The sequence below is a fragment of the Vespa crabro genome, chromosome 7, assembly GCF_910589235.1.
Source record: "Vespa crabro chromosome 7, iyVesCrab1.2, whole genome shotgun sequence".
NCBI classification, from domain to species: domain Eukaryota; kingdom Metazoa; phylum Arthropoda; class Insecta; order Hymenoptera; family Vespidae; genus Vespa; species Vespa crabro.
This window is the reverse complement of record NC_060961.1, coordinates 50,335-76,654: the sequence shown is the minus strand read 5'-3', so window position 1 is coordinate 76,654 and position 26,320 is coordinate 50,335. Positions and strand designations below refer to the sequence as shown.

General features: G+C 43.9%; 1 protein-coding gene across 6 annotated transcripts; it reads left to right on the top strand.

Annotated features, from left to right (window-relative positions):
• Window positions 1-2,331: 2,331 nt before the first annotated feature.
• Window positions 2,332-26,232, top strand: LOC124425709. 6 transcript variants are annotated; one of them, XM_046966435.1, is made up of 11 exons: window positions 2,332-3,185; window positions 4,484-6,738; window positions 6,994-7,397; window positions 8,213-10,083; window positions 22,120-22,402; window positions 24,272-24,402; window positions 24,482-24,785; window positions 24,903-25,149; window positions 25,232-25,465; window positions 25,617-25,772; window positions 25,841-26,232. In XM_046966435.1, exons 3-11 carry the CDS (start codon window positions 7,207-7,209, stop codon window positions 26,210-26,212), a joined length of 3,789 nt encoding a protein of 1,262 aa, XP_046822391.1. In that variant the 5' UTR covers window positions 2,332-3,185; window positions 4,484-6,738; window positions 6,994-7,206; the 3' UTR covers window positions 26,213-26,232. The 6 variants fall into 6 exon arrangements, with proteins under 6 accessions (XP_046822391.1, XP_046822393.1, XP_046822394.1 ...); XM_046966437.1 differs by lacking the exon at window positions 4,484-6,738; XM_046966438.1 differs by lacking the exons at window positions 2,332-3,185; window positions 4,484-6,738 and adding an exon at window positions 3,949-4,054.
• The last annotated feature ends 88 nt before the right edge of the window (window positions 26,233-26,320 follow it).

Here is a 26,320-nt window from a genome sequence, read left to right as displayed (position 1 = left end):
CCGAGCTTATGTAAATACATTATCTTAATTAGAAAAATGTTGAGACTCGAGAAAAAGCGCTTCTGCCCTTTATATTTAGCATTCTCGCTAAGCGGGCATGCACTATTTCTACATACTCGGAATGAACTTTCCAGGAGGTAGCGAAACACGCACAATCGTGTGCGGCTCGAGTTTGAAGTGGGACGAAGCTTGGACGAAGCTCGGACGAAGGTTCGAGGAAAGAGTCGTACGATAAGATAAAGCAACTTAGCGGTCAAGTCGTCGAGTCGTCCAAGTGTACGTACATAGATATTTTCTCTTGAAAGAAAGTAATTAAATACGGTCGAGCGTGTATATGAGAAAGACAAGTTTGAAAAAGAATATCTATTACATTTAGGTAAAGGTCTATGGAAAACGCTTCGCGTCAACAATAATACGTATGATATAAGTTTTGCCGCGATTCCTCTCTCTCTCTCTCTCTCTCTCTCTCGCTCACTCGCTCGCTCGCTCGCCCTCCTATCCGTCAGCACGAGTTCATTCTTTATCAGTGTACGTAATTATTACGCACCGTCGTCACTTCCACATAGTGGTTTTATTTTCGCCGGCAATACGAAGATCTCAAGGAAGAAAGGAAGATGAGGGTGTTTCGAGTCATCTTCGTAACTCTCACCCAGCAACGTTTTCTTAATCATCATTCGTCTATCTTTCGATATTAGAGAAGAGGAAAGGAGGGTTGGACGAACACAAGGGGGTTACCCAGAGTCGAAGGAGAACGGGGTAGGGGAATAGAAGTATGTAAAAGTAGTAGTAGTATTAATGGTAGTAGTGAGAGAAGGAGTAAAAGAAGGTGGCGTTGGAAGGAGTAGGGCCAGAGCAGGGAAGGGAGAGGGACAGAGGGCAAGAGCGCGAACGAAAGAGCCCCGCGCGTAAAGAGAAAAGAGCGAAAGGTGGAGGAGGAGGAGAGAGAGAGAGGGAGGGAGGGAGGGAGGGAGAATCAGCTCGAGAAGAACGAGAATGACGGTACGAGGGGAAGAGGTGAGGAGAGGAGAGGATAGGGAGGGACGGGGGAACCGCCGCGGCGCTCCTTACTCCGCCCAGCATCCAAGATGGCGTTGGCGCGGCTCTCCTCGTCATTAAAATCAATAATTAAAAAATACATCCGTGGGCACCTTCGCTTTTCTAGCGCCTCGTGACGCGTGCTCGGGCGCCACCCGAGCGTCACGGCGCGCAAGTAGCGGCGTCGCCGTTGCCGTCGCCGTCGCCGTCGTTGCTCCGTGGTGGCGCCGGCGACGGCGACGGCGACGGCGCCATCCATTTACTCTCCGATCCTCGTGCGCGGAAACCTCTTACCCGCGAACGAGAGCTTCCACGAGAGAATTCCTGAAAAAGTCATTGGTGATTTTACCTCATGGTACCTTCCTATAGATTTCGACCAAGCACACTCTATACATATGCGACTACCCAATTGGATAGTATAGACTTTCTCTTCTTAAGGCTTCTTAAAGGAATCCTTAACGAAAAATCTCTTTGCGTAATTATCTATATCTCTCTATCCTAACGTCGGACTGACCATCGACTCCCTCTCTCTCTCTCTCTGCTATGGAATAACCGATGTGGGTCTCCGTGCACGTTATACCATATGCAACGAAAAACTTTTTGTTATTTGTACAGCAGTAAAGTAAAAAAGATTTACGACGTAGAAACTTTGACAACGCGACAACGTGTGTTTCTCGGTAAAAGTAAGATGATAAATGGTTCGGAGCGGATACGGTAAAAGTAAGGAAAATCTTAGCTATTATGTCGAAAAAGTATTTATATATGTATGCATTTCGGTGCATAGGTTTCGAGCAGGTGTCGACCGTCCTACAACTCTCTCTCTCTCTCTCCCTCTCTCTCTCTCTCTCTCTCTACCTACATTAGGAACCTAAAGACAAGGATATTTCCAAGTCGAGGTGAAAGTACCGAGACCATCCTAGGGTCAAACCGGACAGGTAAATATCCTCCCAGGTAGTACGTAAACGACAATGACTCCGTGCCAGTACTCTCGAGCCGAGGGATAAAGAGCGAGATCTTGGATGGAGCAGCAAAGGGAAGGAGAATAGAGAGAGAGAGAGAGAGAGAGAGAGAGAGAGAGAGAGAGAGAGAGAGAGAGAGAGGAGGGGGAGAGGGCATGGGGGTTCAGCCGGTGGGGACGTCGGTCTAACGCACGGCTAAGGTTCGGTGGTACGGTTCGAGAATCGAGGTAGAGACGGAAGAATGGTGGCGCGTAGAAGGAGCGATACGTCGGACAGGAAAGGAGAAGGAGGGTCCGATGGGCTGGTACCCACCCGGTTGGAGGTGGCACGAGGAGGTGGGACTCTTCGTCCCGTTCTCCACTTTCAGTGGCAAGTCCGAAGAGGCAGTCACAACGCGACTGCTCGAAGAGTCGGGCCGCCTGTCGAAAGGTGGACTACGCACGCCGTGTGTCGCGCAGGCCGCGCACGCACGAGTGTTAACGCACGGATCACGCGCGCACGGGCTCACGCGTACGAGAGTTCCACGCGACGAGAGTTCGCAAATGCTAACTCTATTTACCGAGAAGGAGGCCCCCCCTGCTCGGCAGCGGGTCGCCTTTGAGCCACGGATCGTTGGCGCGCGCTTTTTCGCCTAAAGTCCGCGCGGTTATAAAGCGACGGTGCAGCAAAGCGCGCGCGCGCGCGCGCTCGCGTCTGCACGTGTGATATAGCGAGAGAAAAAACGTTTCATCCATGTATGAGTTTTACCTTGTTCGTATACCGAGGTCGTACGATGAGAACCAGGAAAGAACAACGTTACGGTCCATCTGACAGCTTCGAACGATCCTTATGTTTTCGATCGTATTGCTTCTCTTCTCCGCCTTGGCATCCTCTTCCCATCGATCCGATATCCTTTCATTCTTCTTACCGTTCACACTTATTTCTAGTTCTTACTCGTTATCCCTTTCCACATCGACGCGTATTACCAAGATCGATAACGCGTTAAACGCGAACGTCGCCGGTATCGATCAATCGGATTTCTTCGTTTAGTGCATTGTGTGTAGTTGGAAGAAAAGGATAAAGGAAGAAAAAAAGAATAAGAGGAAAAATATATACGGTGTGCGTCGAAAGAAACAACGGGAAAGGAAAGGAAAGCGAAACGAAGCGAAGCGAAGCGAAGAAGTGGGGGACGGGGAACGCATCCCTCTGAACGTACGTATCTTTGGCGGCTCTCGGCCAACGACTCTCGGCCATTTAACTCTCCGTTAAGTTATCACCGAGAAAAATGTTTACCGCGATAGAACCGATACCGGAATCCGATTCCGAGCGCGCGGAGGATTAGCCGCGTATACGCGGGAGTTTCGTTCGTACGTAATACTTGGCCCCTTGCCAGGAGGCAATAATACTTGCTTGGGGGTCGTCGATCGGAAGAGAGAGTCGATCGCGATCGCGATCGCGATAAGAAAGAGGGCCGCGAGGGAAGGTACACGAAGGTGGTAGGTAGCGGTGGACGCGGTCCTCCTAATGATAATACCAGTCGAGATTGGTAGTGGTGGGTAAGTTTGCGCGGAGGGCGGTAAAGCCTCCGCGCGGTGGTAGAAGAGAACGAACGAACGGAGAAGCTCGGTAGGGGGCCGAGGGGAAAGGCCGCGATAGGGGAAAGAGGAAGAAAAGCACGAGGGCGAAAGAGCAGAGGGCGGGGTAGTGCGGGGCCAGAGGGGCGGGGGTGGCCTAAGGAGGAGGAGGAGGAGGAGTAGGAGGAGGAGGGGGGGGGCCGAGTATCGCGAGACGCGCGGGAAAGACGCGCTTCTCGCGAGAGAGCGAGAAGTAGTGGTAGACGCGAAGAGGGAGAGCACGAGCATGAGCACGAGAGCAGGAACGAGAGAAAGCGAGTGTGCTTCGAAAGGAGAGGACGGATCGCGGGAAGGGGCAGAGCAGAGGTTTAAGGAGCGTGTGGGTAGGGAAGAAAGGGGGGGAACGGGGGAGGGGGGAATCTTAGGAGGGGCGCTTAACGTCACGGCGCATTCACTCACCGGCCGTCGCCGACGCCGCTGTGCCGCACACGCGTTCCACACGATACGGTCAGTTTTCTCTTAAACGTTACAACCTCTCTCGGTAACCCCTACCCCTCCTCATCCCAGCAGATCCTCATCCGTATATCTGACCAGCCCCACCGTCCTACGGCTGAGAAATCGCTGAGCGAGCTTTCTTCGATAACGGTACGCCTTGGCCTACCGTTTCGAGTTTGCCGCTACTCGCTCGTGTCCATTCTTTCGAACGAACGTTCGACCATATTCTTTAACCTATTCCTACACTTTTAACCCTCGATTTCTTATATTTCGTCGCGAATATACTCGGACTACGCGCGCGATTTCGCCCTGTGTGTTGATCCTCCTTTCGCAAGAAGTGAAAATCGACGACTTCGACGCATCTCGCCTCAACTCCATTGCCAAGTGAAAATTAAGGATACGACTAATTTTCCTTCGCTGTTTTGTGTTTTCATCCTCCAGCGGAAATAAATTTAGAGTTGTGCGGGGTGACATCGAAGAATCAGCTGATCGTTTCGGGCGCCGCGCGGTACCCATCTTCCCAGCCTGCCCTCCACTCTCTCTCTCTCTCTCTCTCTCTCTCTCTCTCTCTCTCTCTCTCTATCTCTCTCTCTCTCTATCTATCTATCTATCTATCCATCTATCTATCTATCTCTTGGGCGCGCGCTCGCTCGCTCACTCGCTCACCATCTCGCTCCCCTCTTTCCATCCCTAGTCGCGCGTTCTCTCTCTCTCTCTCTCTCTCTCTCGCTCTCTCGTTTTCTCTGTTCCACCTGCACCCCCTGTACTATATCCCGAGAGAAAGCACGAGGAGAAAAGACGAACCACGCGGGTGGCCCACCGCGACGCTTTTGGTTTTCCCGCCAACGTGTCTCCCGATAATCTTGATCAGTGTTTGATAATACGATTGACAAACAAACGCGAGTTACGCCGAAAGAAGAGGTAAAGGAGTGCAAAATGATTTTCGGTGGAAAAAATTCATGGAGAGGAAGAATCGATAGTTCGTTCGAGAATTGTTTCGATCTTTATGTGTTTACGCGTGTGTTTACATCGAATGCGATATGATCCACGGAGTCACGCGCGAAGAAGATCGATCGGTGATCTCTCGTTCTCTCTTCGTCTCTCTGCCTCGTACCTCTCTCTCTCTCTCTCTCTCTCTCTCTCTCTCTCCCCCTCTCACTGGTTCAAATCGCGTACCATCGGCCCTAACATACGACACACGATCGTTCGTCGAATCACGCGGCAGTGCCTTAGATCGTTTCTATTATCCTAGTCGAGGCGATCGACATTTCTTTCTCTTCTCCGAACATCTTTGAGTTTGACCGCGAGAAAACAGACGTAAAGTACAATAGAATTTCGTTCGAATGCATTCGTAAGTCCGTAAGAGCGGATTGTCCAGCTCGTGCCGCAACAACGTAGGAAAAATCCTTCGAATATGGAAACTGTTAGATCGAGAGGACAACAGAGGACGTTTGTGGGAATTCAACGATTACAGAAGATAAAATGCAATTAATAATCCCATAAGGATTCGCAGTTAAACGTCGTTAAACGCGAACAGTGTCGAAAAGCAGTGTTCTTCCTTTGCGTAAAAAGAAAAAAACAACAAAAAAGCAAGTGTCTGTGGTATCGTGTCGAAATTGGAAAAGGAGTAATCGGTTCGACTAATGGTCGTTTAAACGGTTCCGTTAAGCAGACTTTGAAAATTGATTTGTTAATCTGTCTACGGAGAAGAGCGTCTCCCGCGATGATCGGACCGGTATACTTTTGTACGTTTTTTCTTTCTTTTTTTTTTTTTTTTTCTTGTGAAGAAATCCAATTGGAAATATCGATCGTTTCTTTCGCGACGAAAGTCACAATTTTAGGAAAAAATTAAAACTATCTAAAAATCCGTCGATACGGAAAGGTTTTTAACGCGTAAAGTACGATAAAGAACGTTCGAAGAAACTCGCCAAACGAGAAATCCACTGTACACTACTAATCGACGATACATATTTCTTTTAACGTCGATCAATTATAGCTTTTACATTGTCTCTCTATGTTATTTTTAATTTTCTTGCCTCCTCGATACCTCGCGTTAGAAGAAGCGCGTGTATATAAACATGCCTATAGAAATACATTGATCGCATTGATTCTATCACGCGTATTTATATTTATTCGTTCATCCTGACATAGGCGGAAAGATCTTTCGCTGTTGTCCTTTGGAAGTTGTTTGAAAAAATAAAGAAAAAAAAAAACAAAGTTAAAGGAACACCCACTTTCCCACGTAGAAGCGTTTACGCATATTGAAACGTTTCGTTATCGCGATTCCTATTCGACGCGGTCCTCGTAATATCAAACTTCTTATCAGATGCGTCGCACGAATCGCGATATCCTCTCTCGTTCACGATCGCAGATAAAGCATGACGATTCGTTGACGACGACTTTTCTATTCGTACGCGTACTCTTGCGGCACGAGATTTTAGGTAAAACATTTAACAGTTTATCGAAATATTAGAAAGCGTAAATATATTAAGACCCGTATGCTCGACGGTGTAACGCTTTTTCTCCCATTTTCTTTCATTTACTTCTTCTTCTTCTTCTTCTTCTTCTTCTTCTTCTTCTTCTTCTTCTTCTTCCTTTTCACTTTCGTCGTGCGCTACCCGACTACCTGAGAATATCCGAGATTAATGCGGCAAGAATCGCAAGAATAGTCGAAACGAAGATACGTATAATTATACGTAGGTACCTATTATTTCTTTATTACCATTCCGATAATCTCGTACGCGAGAAAGAGAGATCGACGATGAATATCCCCACAACGACAACGAACAAAGAGGGATGAAAATTTGTGAGCCGCGAACGTAGTTACACGTCGAATGTTCCCTCGGATTAATTCGGTCCGGAACATTTCGTAAAATGTTCGGTCGTTCGATCCAATCGATTGTCCAACCAGGACGGCGGTGCTTGATGTGTGCTTTGACTTTCTTTCGCAGTTGCCGGAGTCGGTGGCAGAACGTACCGCTAAACGCAGAAGGAGGAAGTAAAGAAGAAAACAAATACGGGGTGCTCGTTTACGTGTAGTTCGCGGCCGCGGGGCGTACGTGGGTGCATGGAAGAAGGAAACGATCCTGTCATCGGAAGGAACGAAGGAGAACGAGGCGGCGGGCCAGGGTGGCTCCGCTAACGGCAGGGAGGCCGTTGAGAAAATGTCGAGCACCGCGGCGAGTCCCGATGGGATGGCTTTGCAGTCGCACTATTCCCTTCGATGGAATAATCATCAAAATCACATATTACAGTCCTTCGAGGCGCTTTTGCACGCGGAGATACTCGTCGACGTGACGCTGGTTTGCGCCGAAACTAGTCTCAGGGCGCACAAGGTCGTTCTCAGTGCTTGCAGGTCAGAATTTTTCAATTACCCATTATTATTATTATTATTATTATTATTATTATTATTATTATTATTATTATTATTATTATTATTATTTCCTTGCGTTACCCTCCATCCCCCCCTCCCTCTCAACCTCGGACGCGATACGGCGAAACTTACCAATCTTATTTAACCTTGCATCTACGTTCGACCGTTACATCATTCCTTTTTACGAGGATCGCGATTTTCTTACCTCGTACATTTCCTTAGGTAATCGATTAAACGGCTTCGATCGATTTTATCGGAGGGCCGAAAAAGCGCGTCTCGTCGCGCGCCTTCGAGCGTGCGACGAGAAAAGAGCGTTTCTTGCAGAGAGAAAAGTGCGAAACTCGCTTCTTTCTCTCTTTCCTCGTATTATATACGTATTTTACGGCTTTTTGCTTGTCTTTTACCTTACCCTTTCTCTTATATTTTTTTTGACAAAATTTACCTCTCGATATATTTTACTTACTCGTCTGCGCTCGCCCGCGTAGTCGCGTTACCGCTAAGATAACCTCAAGAAAAGAAAAATAAGCGATAAAGTTACCGTGGGGGCCGAAAGAGGAAGGGAGGGGGCAGAGAGAGAGAGAGAGAGAGAGAGAGAAAGAGAGAGAGGTAAGGATGGAGAGAGAAAAACAGATTTTTGACAAAAATTACATTTTCTATATCGAGATAGGTCTCGTAGTTTCTTTACGTAGCATTATCTTTGATTAAAATAACTAAGCCTCCTATCCGACTCCCATTTTTTTTTCTTTTTTTTTTTTTTTTTTATTACCTCTATATCGAAGAAAGCGTTAACGTTTTAGCCCCTTCTTCGAGAGAATATTTGCGGAACATCCGTGCAAGCATCCGGTGATCGTACTGAAGGATTTCCCCGGTCACGAAGTCGCGGCATTAATCGACTTTATGTATCGCGGGGAAGTGCGAGTCGGTCGAGAAGAATTGGCAGGACTGATGAGAGCGGCCGAGAGTCTGCAGGTCCGGGGACTGGCTTCGTCGGAACCGAGGCCGGCATCACCGCCGGACACACCAGTGGCCGATCTTCTTCTCGGCGAGCCATCCACGCCCGAGGAAACTAGGCAGGATACTCAGGAGGACGACGATAATGCGTCGGAGATCGCAGCAGCAGCAGCCGCGGCAGCGGCCGCGACAGCGGCGGCGGCTGCGGCGGCGGCAGCACGGGCATCGATCAGAGAAACGATCACGACGCCTATAAGAACGATCTTCCATTCTTCGAGGGACCATCGCGATAGATTACCGCACATGGCTCATCTGAGCTTTGGCATACGGGAGCTAAGGGAAGCCTGCAGTTCCCCTCTTATGCCGCGTCGGAAACAGGCAAGACCACGCCGAAGATCCGGGGAATTGGTACCGCAAGACTTGAGCAGGCCGCATCCACCGCCGAGTCTGAGCCCACCGTTTTCCTCTTTGAATCTGACCAATAATCAGCAACAGAGTCAACACCATCCACAGGCATCGTCGAATGCTACGAATCAGCTGCAGCAGCACCAGCACCAGCAGCAACAACAACAACAGGAGGAAATGGCTGAGAATTTGTCGATAAAGAGAACAGTCTCGCCGATAGCCCAAGAGCAGCAGCAGCAGCAGCAGCAACAGCAACAACAACAACAACAACAACAACAACAACAACATCACAGCCAGCAGCTGCATCAAGTGAAGACAGAAAGTAGCGAGGCAGCGAGTAGTCCGCGAGGGTCTCCCCTTACCGGTACGAGTCTTCTCCATCTCGATGGTTCACCCCAAGACATCCCATCGGCGGCAGCCGCTGCCGTTGTCAGTATACCTGGTATGTCGGCGTTGTCGTTGACACCGCCGCATCATCACAGCGAGTATCTGACGAGTTTGGGTCAATTGGCGGCCCAGTGGCTTCCTCAGAATCACCCGCAAAGTCAGCTGCCACCGCCGCCAACGCAAACTCATCATTCGCGGGACGACAGTCCTCTTGGTTCCGCTAGAAACACGCACGCCTATCAACAACAACAGCAGCAGCAGCAACAGCAACAACAACAACAAGAATCATCGCTGACGTCTAGACGTGGCTCGATCGCGGCGATGTTTCCCCTCGACAGCGTTGCGTCTTTGAGCGGTGGACTCTTTCCTCACGGTACCGCCATCGATAGGGGATCCCTCTTAGCGGATCTCCACGAAAGTTTTAAACCGGAACAGTTACACGGATTGTTCGGACCGGCCACCTTGACGACTCATCCTTCCGGTAAGAAGAAAAAGCATAGAACCGACGGCGACGCACCGAGAAGATGGTCGGATCAAGGAGGACGTGGTCTGCCGGTTGGAAGACCAAAGGGTCAACACAGCGCACCCCGGGGCGGCCCACCGAGATCTTGGACTAATGCCGAACTTACCGAAGCGCTACAACACGTTTGGAACAAGAAGATGACGACGTCTCAGGCAAGCCGAATATTCGGCATACCATACAACAGTTTGTTGATGTACGTGCGCGGTAAATACGGAAAGAGCTTGAAGTTGGAGCAATTGAGAAGAGATTGCACCGGCGCTACGACCGGCGACGTAGTCATGAATTCTTTAAACAACAATGTCAAAGCCGTTCAACAACCACCGGCGCAGCTGAGCCATCCTCTCGCCGGTCTTCCACCCCATCCGGCCGACGACAGTGGCTTTCCTCATCACTCGCTCCTCGGTACGAACCTTTCTCAAAGTTTTTTCCCGGATTTTACCACCTCTCCGTTCCCCGTGCCAGTTAATATGATACATCTTCTAACCCCGAGCGAACAAAAAGCTTTCGAGCCTCCTCCGAATCCCGGTGGTGGTAACAGCAATGCCAGCGGAAGCAACAGCGGTGGTACCGGTACCACTGGAAATGGTACCACCGCGGGAAGTTCTGGTACCGCAGCAGCGGCTGCCGCAGCCGCCGCCGCCGCTGCTGCCGCCGCTGCAGCTGCTGCCGTTGCCACGGCTTCGAACGCTCCGGAACACGGCTCGTCTCATAGTAGTCGGACGCCCTCGCCGGTAGACCATCATCACCATCGTCACCGTCATCATCACCATCATCATTATCATCACGAGTCGCTGCAACCGCAGCCTTCGCAGTCGGCACCGGCGTTGCTTCAACAAAATGGCTCGGATTAGTGGAGATGAAAACGGTAGGAGAAAATGAGGAGGGCGGGGAGGGGGGGAAGGGAGAGGAAGACAAACAGACAGACAGACAGACAGACAAAGAGAGAGAGAGAGAGAGAGAGAGAGAGAGAGAGGGAGAGGGAGGGAGCGAGGGGGGGTCAGAGGGAGGGAGCGAGAGAGAGAAAGCGCGTGCGAGCGAGCAGAAGGGAGGAAGGAAAATGCTGAAAAAGACTGGACACATACCTTATATCGATCGTAATTGTTATCTTCCTTTAAGAATCACGGACGTTTGATCATCCGAGAAAGGATTTCGATGCCCTTCCTTCGTTGCCTCGTTCTTTAAGACATCTACGTTTTCGCGCGATCATATATTTATACGTGAAACATTCGAGTTTATCCGAGACGAAAGTTATATCTTCTGCAAGACTGAATGGACCGACGACCGATGCTCGCGAACCCCCGAATCATTGATTCGACCGAACGTTCTCCCTGCTCGAATCATATTCTCGTTTCTCGTGTCTTTTACATCGGCCATCTTTGCCCGTTCATTCGACGTTTAAACTCCACATCTACGCTATCCTTTTTGTAAATTAAACTCGCATTAGCATATCTGATATAATTTCATTTAATTCGATCGATCATGATAATCGTCAAGGAAAGTTCGAAGTGTGCTTTTTCAATTAAATTTCAATGCGAAAGGAAATATCACTATTATCAAATCTTTTCTCGTTTTCTCGTTAAAAAAGACAAAAACAACAAAAATTATTAACATCGATACGTTCCTTAAAATAATAGGTTTTCTCCGCTTTCGCGTTCGCTGCTTCAATAATACAACATCCGTACGATGTGAATTTTGATTCCGACAAGTCGGGACGAAAAAGTAAATTTTCTACAACTTTTAACTTCAATCACGCTACTTTTACACCTATTCTTTCAACGAGCATAACGTTCAGGGATCGGTCCAATGAACAGATACTTATACAGATATTTATGTGCGCTTTGACACGCTGATCATTCCTTTTCTATCTAGTTTTTCCATTAATCGTTATTATTCCGATATTAAATCGACCTAATGATGTTATCGTTTCGTTGTTTTATCGCGATAAACGTTCCACAGAAAATTCGATTTGAGCGGTTTAAGATTGATCAAGGCGTCGTTCGGGAAGTAAGTTCGACGAACGGAAGAGAAAAGATGCGTAACTCACAACTCTTCTCTCGCTGATACAATGATAAAATGAGAAAATTTTATGTGGCCGTTAGAAGCGCCAAGCTCATTTTTCGAATGGTGCGAATTTCGACGAAAGAAACGACGAATTTTAATCGTAGACCACAATCTCGCAACAATATTTCGACAACCAGACGGAAGCGCAGGGTAACTAACGCATCAGGGATAGCCACTGACAAATCTACGATAGATAAAAAAGAACTTACATATTAAAGTGTAAAGGTTAAAAATAATTACATAAAGCTATAATACATACGATTATTTCATTAAAGTACTAAAGAAAGAGAAATACACAAAAAAATTGCTCGAGAGCGACAGGAAAGAATGATAAAAATTCGTTACGTCAAACCTTGCTACGCGAAGCGAGGGCAAGATGCATATATTATTAAAAAAAAAAAACCAAAAAAAAAGAAATATCTTAAGTAGAAGGTAATAAGGAAGGAAATATATTCGAATACGACAAGAAGGGTTCGAATAAATACAATTAGAGACCACAGGCTATCAGCTCCAAATAGCCTGTACACGACAAACTGATATTATTGATTATTAATGATATATATATTATATATATATATATATATATATATACACAGGGTGTGTCAAAAGAGATTACAACTAGTTCGACGACCTGTACCGTGGGTTCGATATGTTACTTCCGCATATTTTCCAACATCGTAATTTCTGTATACGCGTTATTATTTAACGAGTCGTCGTCGAATGCTTCACGATCGATCGTATCCTTTGTCTATTTTGACATAAACTTCGTTAATCCTGGACGAATTTGACTTCTTCGAACGACAATTTAACAAACATTTTTCCTCTTTTTTGATACAAAACGAACCATGACGGTACAGTCTTGACGAAAATGGTTTTAACGATTTTTTATTCACTCTGTTAATAAAAAGGACACTCAACGGGCTGGTAAGAGCGAACAGATAGAAGGGGGAAAGAGCGAGAGAGTGTGAGCGAGAGAGAGAGAGAGAGAGAGAGAGAGAGCTAGCGAGTGAATGAACGAGAGAGAACTAATGAGTGAATGAACGAGAGAGCGAGAGAGAAAAAGAGAGAGAGAGAGGGAGAGAGAGAGAGAGAGCTAATGAGTGAATGAACGAGAGAGCGAGAGAGAGAGAGAGGGAGAGAGAGAGAGGATTTTACGTATGATATAAAAAGCGATCAAATTAGCCGTGCGATCGACGAAAATGCATGTAAATGCATTTCATTTACTAAATAGACATATGTGATAGGCACCTTGTGCAGACTTCAGTATTATTTTGCAATTAATGAAATATCAGTATATAAGGTAGATAATCTTTGAAACTTTTGCCTATTTCGTTATAAGTCTTCTAGAGAAAGAAATAAGAACGAGTTCCGGCCATTCGCCGATCATAAGATACACACGTCTCGTCGCAGTTCTCTCTCCTTCTCTTTCTCTCTCCCTCTCTCTCTCTCCCTCTCTCCCTCTCTCTCTCTCTCCCTCTCTCGCTCTCTCTCTCTCTCTCTCTCTCTCTCTCTCTCTCTGTTCCAAAATATCATTACAATTAAACGAAAAGCGGAAGTCACAATTAGACGAAAATAAGTGACGGTGCTAGACAAAGTACGAGGAAACCTATAGATCATGGATTATCTTCGTCGTTATCGTGTCACTGTGAATTTTGCATGTTACATTCATACCAATCGGTTATTTAATTTAATATAAGAGATGCATTCTCTCATATAGAGAGAAATGTTGGTCAAATGTTAATTAACTCTATACATTTATGCGTATTCGTAAATATTGACACGATGCGAGTGGGAAGCACTTGGTTGTGTTAATAATTTCTATTACAATCGATTATTGAAGGAAAGGTATTAAAAACGAAAAGAAGGGAGAAAGAGAGAGAGAAAGAAAGAGAGAGAGAGAGAGAGAGAGAGAGAGAGAGAGAGAGAGAGAGAGAGAGAGAGAGAGAGAGAGAGAGACGAATAATTTGAACGTGTATAAAACCTAATATAGATGATTATGAAAGATCGTATTCGAATGTTAAAAACACGGATCTTAATGGCTCGTTATTAATATCATTTCAGCGTTTATACCACGCTATTATCATTATTACTTTTATCGCTATCGTTATTTTTATTCATCCTTGTTATCTCTTCACCATCGTGGTCACACGATTATTCGGTATTACTATATTATTACCATTATTATTATATTTTTTCCTTTTTTAATCTTTTTCGATTCTTAATCCTTTTTATTTCAATTTATTATTATTATCATTATTATCATTATTATCATTATCATTATTATTATTATTATTATTATTATTATTATTATTATTATTATTATTATTATTATTATCACATTACTATTACTATTATTTTCATTATTATCTTCATCATTTTTATCATCACCGTCATTATCACTATTGTCTCCGCCACTGTCATTGTTCGTATCTATAACTAATTAAATATCGGCTATCGATGCCAAGGATTATCATTGTTCGTATTATACAATTTTTGTATACAATTAGCACCTTTGCTATCATAACGGATCGGCAAATAGGACCGTCGTCTATCTTGTAGAAAGAAAGAAACGAAACTACCACGACATATCTTTTCGTTGCTACTGTCGCATAGTTGATTTTCTTATAATTCTATAGCTTACGCATGCACCAATTCCAGTTGGTTTAATTAGCGAGATCGAGCGATCATCGATCATTTGCTATTTTGTTAAAAACGATCACACGATGGACCAAGCGAGCGTGCATTAATATTAGAAAAAAAAAAAAAAAAAAAAAAAAAAAAAAAAAAAAAAAAGTAAAAAAAAAATAATAAACATATAAAGAATTAAAAAAACAAAAAAAAAAAAAAATAAGAAAAAAATTATAAAAAATAAGAAGTGGTGCGAATCGCTAGAAAAAAAAGATACCTACGTAAAGAGTCCATTAAGAATCATCCGTTTTGGGAAAGAGCCAATGTTGGATCGATAATATCGACTTTTTAAATCATCTCTATTTGTCCATCGTGCGAACGAAAAACACCTTTTTTACTAGCATTTAGTAACGCTAAAAATGTATGTTATCGTCGCTATTATCGTTCTCTTATGGTCATTATCGCAAGGTCTACGCGCACCCATGATATTGCCAAGCGACGGTCTCGTCGACACGCGTAATTATATACGCGTTATTATTAATTACACGATCATTACCAATTAGATATCTATATATGTATACACATACGTGTATTTATAGAAAGCGATACACGTGTATGTTTACATGTATGTAAGCCGGCCGTTATTATTGACAGATATAAAACGACAGATAAAAAGGTTTTATTTTCTCTGGGACTCCGCGCAACACGAAGTCACCGTCTTTAAGTTCCTACAGTATGAGGGGTGAAATAGTATGATTATTCGATAAATATGAAGTAAAACTGAGAAAGTATTTTCTTTCTTGTTGAAAGCATTAGCGCGAACGAACGAGCGATTGTAAGAGAGAAGATTAAAGAAAAAGAAGGAATGAAAGTGAGTGTGTATGAGAGAAGGAGAGAGAGAGAGAGAGAGAGAGAAAGAAAGAGAGAGAGAGAAAGAGAGAGAAAGAGAGAAAGAGAGAGAAAGAGAGATAGCAAGAACCGAAAGAAGAAAGAAAGGATGAGATGCCTCTGAAGACATTATTTTCAATTTATGTAATATTACACGTGTAAATAGGACCGAAAAATGCGCAATCGATTATTTATGCGTAATATATACATATGTGTATATATATATATATATATATACGCATATATATATATAAATATGTGTATATATAAGTATATATACATATATATATATATACGTATATATAGATTTGTATGTTATATATAATATGTATATATATATAGGTATATATATATACATATGTATATGCATATATATACGTATATATAGATTTGTATCTTATATATAATGTGTATATATATAGGTATATATACATATGTATATACATATATATACGTATATATAGATTTGTATGATATATATGAAGTGTGTATATATACTTATGTGTATATATATATGGATATATATACACATATATATATACATATATACATATAAATTTGTATGTTATATATAATGTGTATATATATATGGATATATGTACATTTATATATATATCTATATGTATGTATAGGTATGTATGTTGTATATAACATGTATATATATATGGATATATATACATGTTTATATATGTACATATATATATATATATATATATATATGTATAGGTATGTATGTTGTATATAATATGTATATATATATGGATATATATACATGTTTATAAATGTACATATATATATATGTATGTATAGGTATATATGTTGTATATAATGTGTATATATATATGGATATATATACATGTTTATATATGTACATATATATATATATGTATGTATAGGTATATATGTTGTATATAATATGTATATATATATGGATATATATACATGTTTATATATGTACATATATGTATATGTACATATATATATGTATGTATAGGTATATATGTTGTATATAATATGTATATATATATGGATATATATACATGTTTATATATGCACATATATATAGATATATATACACACACATACACATATATATATATATATATATATATATATATATATATATATGTATATTTATATATATAGACACACATAAATGCATATATACGAATATATAAATACATACATATGTAAATATATACATGTATATATATATATATATACACAGATATATACATACATATATATAATATATATACACACACAGATATATACATGTATACATACATATATACGTTATATATATGTAATATATATATATATATATATATATATATATATCGATAATTGTGCATTACGAGCATTCTTCTTCGGATACAACCTTGGAACAGTAAGAAATTGAAAAAAGTGTAGAATTTGCAGACACGAGGTTTCTCCATTGCGGCGTGACACGTTCAAGCGAGCGAAATAAATGATGAATATTTGTTATCAATGTTACATTTGTTCACGCGCCAGCATGTACGCGATGCAATCGGAAGATGGCAGAAAACAGTTCCTCCCATATCCTTCTAATCGATAACACGTACCGACCGTCGGTATACGTCGGGAGTTTGTTCTACATTATCGATCGCATCTTCTTAAAACATACGCTATGAGCCATCAAAGCGAATCGTTTTGAAATCTATTCTTATTACTTTTGATAATGTCATTTATTTTTATATTTAATAATTATCATATTTTACATTTACCAAAGATCTTTTTAAATTTACCAAAGAATTTGAGACAAATTAAAGGAACGTAGAAAATGGACTGTATAAAATGAAACTCGAATCTATCGATCTATAACCATCAATAATTGTCCGCGCCAAGATATAGAAATCTTCGGGTCCGTACTTTCTTCACTTTCGATTCATTTATGAAAGAGAGAAAACATACAGATGAAATAGTTACTTGCATCGGTTGTGCTGTCATGTAGTTCCTAAATCGCCCTAGCCTCGCCTTGAGCGCACGATAATTTAATAACGAAGAGACGTTATAGTTTTAATCGTATGGTATAGTAAAGATCGCGCGTTTCTTTCAATGTCTTTACATTTTCATGGGAAACGATTAGGTTGCGTCTGGATTGTAATATTATTATAATGTAATATTGTATGATTATTATAATGTTGTTACGAGTACGCGCGCATTTTTTTACTTTTTAAATAAATATTTCAATGAATTTCAATTTTTTCTAATCAACGAAACTTTTTTTCCAATGACGATGTACGGAATAGAGAATCAGTTTTTGTAAATCGTATACGAGCGTCTTTGCTGTACTAACGGGAATCTATCGTACTCTTCGATGTGAGGGAGATTGACTAAGAGATGGGCATAGCTTAACAACGTTTACCAGAAATTTTCAAAGGATAGGAAAGGAAGTTAAAGAAAATTGGAGAGAAAGAGAGAGATTGTGTGTGTAAGTGCGCGCATGTGTGAAATGAAGAGAGAGAGAGAGAGAGAGAGAGAGGGATGGGGGGGGGGGTTGGTGGGTGGGTGGGTGGGTGGGTGGGAAGGGGGAGAGAGAGCGAACGAAAAAGGTGGAAAAGAGAGAATCGGTCGACGAAGGAAAAAGAAAAAAACCGAAGAAATGAAAACATACGTCGCAATATATAACATAATGATATATTTATACTAATTACAATTGTACCATAACAACTATAATACTACTTATTATATTATACAGAGCCGCCGCCACCCAGTATATTTTTTACAGGTTTACATTATATTACAGTTTATAAAGTTTGATATACAATAACGATTATCTAAGCGATCACAGCGAACGTAGGGAATGTGCGTCGTCCCATCAACGAGTCATTAATGAACGAAGAAGAGACGACAAGCGTCGCGACGTTGTGTTATGCTATATACTACATACAATAAAGACGAGCGTTCGAGGTTCGACGTATGTGCGTGCGTTTTATTAACATTATCCTCGCACTTTTGAACTTGCGAGCTCGAGAGAAAGAGAAGAACATTGTAGTAAAAAATGCCGTCGTCCAATTCGTCTTTCTCATCTGCAAAATTTAAAGTCGTCAGCATAGAAAGGCAGAGAGAGCGAGAGCGAGAGCGAGAGAGAGAGAGAGAGAGAGAGAGCGCGCGAGAGAATGAGAGAGAGAGAGAGAGAGAGAGAGAGAGAAAAAGAGGAGGAAAAGGAAAAGGCACTTACCTCGAGCATCGAACGTTCGCATTCCGATGACGAATAAATAAACTTGCTACATAACTTGTGATACGTTTACCGCTGGTTACTACAGAGACTTCCTAGTCGATGTCTACGACAGACATCGGCGCCACTAGTTCACTCACGCACACGATTCAAACGTTTATACGGATTTATTACGGATTTATTAATTAATCGAATTATTACGTACGTAATTAAATTAGACAAGAGTATTTACGGGGAGATTAAAGAAGAAACAAATGCAGTACTTATCTTAGAAGAGTGTGAATGCGCAATCACGAGGCTAGGACGAGGCTAGCTACCTTTGTACCCCCCATGTTCGCTCTTTGAACTGACGTACGCTCTCGTACGAGGCATCGGAACGTTAACGCATAAGATGACCCAATCGTATTTGCCTGCCCTGATATGGAGAATTACTATATTAACCCAAATAAAAACTGTACATACAATTGCAACTAATGATATTTATTATTTCCTGAACCTTCTTATTGTGTGCCTTGATGCATCTTTCTCGCGACTGAAAGGATCGCCGCCCGTTTCGAAGGGGCCGCCATCGTAACTCGCGATAAAAGCCAATGCTTTGATCGACGCATCGAAATACGTGTATATACGTCTAGCAATATACGTATATCGTATATCGATATTATATATAGTTAGCCGGTCTCACTCTGGTTAGAATGACCGATCGATTACTTAGATTTAATAGTCAAAGAATAGACGAGAAAATTATCCGAAAAATGAGACAATTATCGAGAATTGAAGTGATAATATCGAAATCGATAGCAACACAAACATATTCTTTGTTCTCATCCCTAAAATCGTACTCGCAGAGAGATCTTGGGAAAGCGGCAAATGATCGTAGCCTATACGTAGCCGCGGGCAACCAGCTGTCACACGGATTGATGAGCAGTCGAAGCAGTTCCGAAGCAATTATTGTTATTCTGATTACATAATAAGCAGAAAGGTAAGGAGAAGAAGATGGACGATGCAAGGGATAGAGCTAGAACGGTAAAGAGAGAGAGAGAGAGAGAGGGAGAGGGAGAGGGAGAGACGAAAAGCGTGCAAACAAAAAAGAAGGAGCGATTTGGAAGAAGAAGCGAGGAAAGAAAGGGGAGAGGGAGAGAGAGAGAGAGAGGAGGAGGAGGAGGGAGGAGGGAGAGATTGGGGCGGGGAGGGAGCGAAAGGGGAAAGGGGAGAGACGGGGAAACGAAGAAGAGCGACAACATAGAAGGAGGTTGAGGAACGCCGAATTCGAAGGAGTGGAAGCATAATTCCAAAGGGGTTCGAGCGGAAGGCCAGTTCCGCGAACTCGCGTAATCGATTCCGTCATGTCGCGGACCACCCGGGTACGGTCCTAATAAATAAGTAATATGCCGGTTCAACCAAAAGATCAGAATTCCAGGAGGGGGGAGAAGAGAGCCAACGACGAAGATTCATCGTGTACGTTCGTAGCTACGTATCTATGTATCGATTTTATTATTTTTAACTTGCGGACATATCTACAAAAAGTCTTTTCTCCAAAAATGTGATAGGTAAAGTATCGAAAATAGGTACATAATATCCGGTCGCGATATTAAATTTACGAATTCTCGACGAATTTTCTTGCTTTCGCAGGGCACCGACATCGCGCATAACGAGGAAGAAGATGAAAGCTCGCGACGATTTACTTGGAGTAAGTACGTGTACGCGCTCGATCTACACTCTTCGAAGAAGATCTCAAGTTGCCGGCGCGACATCGGAGTAGCCGAGAGGGACAGCTCGCTTTCGTGGACGGCTGAAAATTTCTTGCTTTCGGCTATACGGTGACACTTGGACCGCGTAACACTTGGAAGGTGTCGCTCTCGAAGAAGGCAGGGTCAGTATCGCAAGGTGGCAAAGAGGTAAAACGGAGTAGGTCTTCGCGTGACGTGAACTAAAGAGGGAGAGAGAAAGACGAGGCTATTCGAGAGAGAGAGAGAGAGAGAGAGAGAGAGACGGGTGTAAACTCGATACCCGATGGATCATCGGAGCCGACATTCGAGGCGCCGACGTTCAACCGAGGGAAGAAACAAACGCTCTTTCTGCAGTCATCCGTTCCGAAAACATGCGCTTTCCCTACCCTATGTTCCCATTTTATATCTTTGCACCTTGGACAACAAAGCGACGAACAAAGAAGAAAAACGTTCTTTATCGTCCGCCCATGGTTTCGAATCGAAAACCGTAATAATATTTCTATTTAGTTTCTCATATATAACCGTCTCAATAAAGAAGATGTAGAAGAATACGGATAAGAGAATCGGAGAAGTAAAATCGCGCGCGCGTGATGCGCACACATCGAAGCCGCGTCTCGGGTGTGCGCAGACGGATGGGCGCGTAGCGAGATTCGCTTCGGGAGTATGGTTTTACCGATGGTGTATCCTGCACACGTGGAGCATATAGTCGGAGGTTCCCACACTGCAGGCCATGATTTATTGGCCTGCCACCCGCCAGACCTGCTGTCATCATCGTCCCATCGTTGGTCCATGATACAACGCGCCTTACCGTATACTAACTTCCCTTTCTACGCGATCTTCGCGCCATATCGGCTTCTTCTTTCCTCGCGCCGCATGAAACAGGAAGGCCGTTTGACGTCCGTGGTGACGTCCATCCGCCTTGCTTTACCTTATGCAGCGGACGTTACTGACTACCTTACGTGCCAATAATTAGCTTTTTTCTATCTCGAAAGGGCTATCGCGTGGCATATACAGTATACGCGTGTGTGCTATCGTTGTACCGAGAATCGCGATACTTTTAACATTTTCCACAAGTATTTCATCAAATATTAACCTTGAATTTATATTAAAGGATCGCCTATCGAATATATCGAGATATATTCGATTTGCATGACGAAAGAAATAATATTCAGGGCAACGTCAAAGGATGTCAAAGATGATAACGACAGCATTGTTTTGTTAAAAGTATCAGAAAAGAAGGACTTTAGTACACGAAAGGTAAAAAAGGCCATGAAGCTTGTTGCAAAGGTCAGTTGGGGGAGGAAAAAACGAAGGAAGAAAGCATAAGGGCGGGATGGGAGAAGGGAGTCGAATGAGGGACGTACTGGTGGTGGCGGTAAAGAGTGGGGAGAGGAGGATGAGGGTTCCTTCTAGAAGATGGGGCGAACATGAAGTCGTCGACTGTATAGGAAACGAAGAGGGGTTATTTCGTTTCGTCTCGGCGTGCTTTCCTAAGCGGCAGCTCCAGTGGCAGCTCTGCTGGCAGCCTGCTGTCGTCTCTGCCGTCTACCGCTCGACACACAGTCGAACTCGTTCGCCACTGGACGACGGATGTCGTCGTCGTCGTCGTCGTCGTCGTCGTCGTCGTCGTCGCCGCCGCCGCCGTCGTCGTCGTCGTCGTCGTCGTCGTCGTCGTCGTCGTCGTCGTCGTCGTCGTCGTCGTCGCCGTCGTCGTCGTCGTCGTCGTCGTCGTCGTCGTCGTCGTCGTCGTCGTCGTCGTCGACGCCGACGCTATTCTCCCTTTGACTCCCCATCCTCTTCTCCTATCTTCGCGACACTATTCCTACTTCTCCCCGATCTTCCTCCTTCCTTTTATAAAATCCTTTGACACCGTCCTGTTCTCAATAGTCACGATGTCGTCTTACCGTCCGCGACTCCTCTTTCTTCTCTTAGTCGCGTCGCTTTGTGCGTCTTATTGCACCGGATGCGCCTTTTGCGAGAAATTCTTTCAACCACAGCAACAGCAACAGCAGCAGCAGCAGCAGCAGCAGCAGCAGCAGCAGCAGGAGCAGGAGCAGGAACAAGAGGAGCAGTTCTACCAGACTCGCAGAACAGTAGGCAGTCCGAGACCCTTTGGCGCCGAGAGACCGACGCGCGCGCAAGAATTCAACAGGACCGGCGTGTTGCACCCCGAGTACCAGATACCTGCTACCCTTCGACCGGGCAATGTGTCGCAGTGAGCATTTCACGTTTTATACATACAATGGTAGATTAGAAATAAGGCCCATTTTCGAATACGAATATTTTGATTTAGCTTCGGTGATCGAATTCATTCTCCTTATTATATCGTCTTGCCTTTGTTTTTCTTGCGAAACAAAGAGAGGAGGAAGCAAGGAGAACGATAGAACGGATTGCGATTATTTTTCTCCCGTGCGGAACGAAAAAAGCAAAAAAATTAATATTCGTTATAATCGAACTTTCTGCACTTACGTAGCACGTTGGCACGCGCATAAACTTTCCAACGTTTACTCCTTCGTCTCACGAATCAGTTAGTAATATATTTCACATACAAGAACAGAATTACCATAAATACATATAATATAATTTGTTGTTCGTTTCATTATTGCCGACATAAAGTATCTATCTTTGTTTATTCTCTTTAACATACGCGAGGGTTGCGTTTAATTCAACTAATGGACTTTTAACCGCGAACGGAAAGAAGCCTGGCTCGATATCAGGTGGTTTTGGAATATGATCGCACGTATCTTAGGGAAATAAATCCTTTCCACGTTCTTCGTGGTAATATTATTCTTTGCGCATGTTACTCGATCAGAGAGATCACGAGAGAGAGAGAGAGAGAGAGAGAGAGAGAGGAGAGAGAGGACGGATCTTGGAGTGTAATTATTTGTTCACGCGTAAACGAAAGCACGTAAAAAGGAAGGATCGATTTAGCAATCAGATTCTTAAGAGGGTGTGTCTGTTTAAACGACAGCGGTTAGTCTCTTCTCTCGGGTAGAGGCCCTATTCGAGGAGAGCAAATTGTCGCGATCCGTGAAGGGAGAAGTAGTTATGTTCGCGTCGCGACGATACGCACCATAAAAGTTCTACTATCGGATGGTTTCCACGAAAAGCGGCTACGACGGCACTGCCGCGCTGGTATATATCTAAGGATTTTTTCCAAGACTTCTCGGCAAAACGTAAACCTACATACGAAATAAATTTTTCGAAGAAAGCAATAATATATAATATGTGTATATTATATTTTTCTACAAGGGAAGTAAAATTTCGAAGGGATTACAAATTGTATCGGTTCGATCTCTCTCGTTGATCTGTTGATCAGACGTGGATAGGAAAGACGTGAGACGTTCGCGGTCCTTGAACGAAGTCGAATGACAGAATCAATTGGAAGGTCCCGCGGCTACGGTGGCCGAATTTAGATCACGGGGGTCGTGGCTGCCGCGACCCCAGACGCCGCGACGCCGGCATTGTGTCCCGACGCTAATTTTACAATAGCCGTCTCACTGGCAACGGCAGAGGCAACTCCGCTTAGCAAGCGAGGGGAATGCGTGGAAGAGGCGGGGGAGGGGCCGTGGGGGGAGGGAGGGAGGGAGGGAGAGAGAGAGAGAGAGAGAGAGAGAGAGAGAGAGAGAGAGAGAGAGAGAGAGAGAGAGAGAGAGAGAGCTTGCGAGCGCGTGCGAGCGCGTGCGAGCACGTGCGGTGGCGACAACGTCCCGACGCCCATCCGACGCGCGTGCAGGCCGGAGGATGGAAAGGGTGAAAGAGAAGGCTGGCATCGTCGAGCCGTAAACTTAACCGATGTGATCCGAGCGTGCCGTTGCCGTTGCCGGTGCCGGTGCCGTTGCCGTTGCCGTTGACCGTACGAACTACGTGATCAAACGAACTGACTAAATATAGCAACATTCGCGTTTTACCTATTTTATATACGTTACGTGCTTCGCAGTATCGACCGCAGCTGAACGCACGTGTGTCTATCCTTTTTTTTTTTTACGATCCTTCTCATTTTCCTTCGATACCTACATGTTCGATACTAACTTCTACCTGGAACAAGATTAGTTTATACTGTATCTAGATAATATTATTGTAGGTTTTATTATCTGAACCCGCGAGAAGGTCCACCTCTCACCTTGCTCGTCAGTCCCTGCAGCGGTCCGATATCATGGACGGTCAGTTACGTGGAGCCACCTGAAAATGATCGAGAACTGGAAGGAGCAAAATGTGAGTTCGAATTAGTTAAAAGTATAGTCATTCATAATTTTTTTCCTTCATTTACACGCGTCACTACATTGACAAGTAGATCAGTCTCGATGGCCGGTGAAGACACTAAAACCAGGATCGCCTTTGTTTACGTACGAAGGAGCAGAGGATCAGAACTTTACGATAGCGCGAACGCGCGCTGGTTTATATTGGTTCGAAATCAAATCATTGCGGGGTAAGAAAATCGAAAAATCAGATCCGAGCACCGTACTCTTGTACGCAACGTCCAACGCCTTGAATCATCTGTCAGGATTTTATGCGAATGAAAAGGAGAATCGTCAGCGTTCCTTAAGATTTCAACAGAGAAGAAGCAAACGTCGGCTAACCATATCTTGGAACAAAAGGTAAGAGAACTTCGATAGACTTAACCCCAAAGAGAGAATCGTTAGAGATGGACAAACGACCGTAGGATCGTTTACCTTTACTTTAGAGCATTGAGTTTAGTCTTTATTTCCTCGTAGCCACGTAGATCCGCACCTATCCAACTATTGTTTGGCCGTTACGTCGGGAACTCAAGCACATCCTTCGACGCTTTGCGCCGCGCAAAACTTTCTCATCGTTCATTCGTATACCGGCAAGGGAAGTTCCTCGAGCAACAGAGAGCATCAATATCGGGGTGTCCCGGAAGGGGTTCATTGCGTACGACAGACCAAGTTGACTCTTCACAGAATGAAGTTCGACACTACGTACAACTTTACTCTATATGTGGTTGGTTCGGGGAAAGCGACGATAATACCGAAGATAACTAGTTGATACTTACGATATTATTATTACTTTTTTTCGTTTGCAGGTTAACATGCGTAACAACGTTTCGAATAAACTCGCCACCGATGCCATACGATTTCGAAAAACGCCGGAGTTGATGTTACATACGGGACGTTACGCCACGGTGAGTTTGAGAAAAACCGATGGTTTCGTCAATTTCCGTTATCGCCCAGCGGAAAACGCATCGAGTGTCTTCCACATTCTTCCTTGCGGCGGTGGAATAGTCAAGGCCAAACTAAGTGCTCCAGGAATACTGCGGGTAATCCATCCGAATATGTATCGATGCATCTTTTTCTCTCTTTCCTTCTGGGTGATGCGTCTCTCTCTCTCTCTCTCTCTCTCTCTCTCTCTCTCCCCCTCCCCCCCCTCTCTATGTGCGTTCGATTTTACAATTTATAGGAAATTTATAGGAAAAAGAAGTGGTGGGATATGCGTCTCTGCGAGTACCTCTACTGCCCACGGGGAAAGCTTATATTCTACGGATATCGGCTACACCGCAGGAATTAGCGAGAGTCTCGGCAATCAAAGTACTCGTTACGCAGGAATCTTCGACGATTTATCCGCAGGTAGACGATACGATTTCCCATCCAACATAGATATGTACAAAATTTAATAGTTTACATTATTCCGTTAGGTACCGTCGAGAAGTACGCCGCGCGAGTATCGCTCATTGAGAAGTTGCGACGAGGTGACAATAGGTGTAGAGCCTGCCGGTGCCGCGAAATATTGCATTCTCGTGAGAGAATTGAAAGATTCTACGTCATTGGCCAGCTTTACTAGCGTACCCGATCAGTGCGGTCTCCATCGTCGTCGTCGATCCGAGTATACGTTCGAGGTCTGCGAAGAAAGAGGGAGCACGCCGAAAGACAGAGCCCTTCCGTTTACCCTCAAAAGATTGCAACCCGGGAAGGCATATCTTTTGCAAATCACGGCCCAGCTCAAAGGTCGATCCTTGTCGTATCCTCTGTTAGGGGTACGCACGAAACGTACCTGTCTGCGTCCATGACAATTCTAATAGTCGTCTACTTGCCGTTTTTGATACGTTTAACGATTATTAAATCATTCTCACATTCAGAGCTTTAGGATAACGATTTTGGATTTAATTTGAGGGATT

Excerpts from the sequence above, each read along its gene's own strand:
- LOC124425709 (XM_046966437.1), top strand. The coding sequence starts at position 7,207 with ATGTCGAGCACCGCGGCGAGTCCCGATGGGATGGCTTTGCAGTCGCAC. Across the intron at positions 7,398-8,212 it reads GTCGTTCTCAGTGCTTGCAG|CCCCTTCTTCGAGAGAATAT; the intron begins GTCAGAATTTTT and ends TTAACGTTTTAG. Across the intron at positions 22,403-24,271 it reads CGACCGGGCAATGTGTCGCA|GTTTTATTATCTGAACCCGC; the intron begins GTGAGCATTTCA and ends ATATTATTGTAG.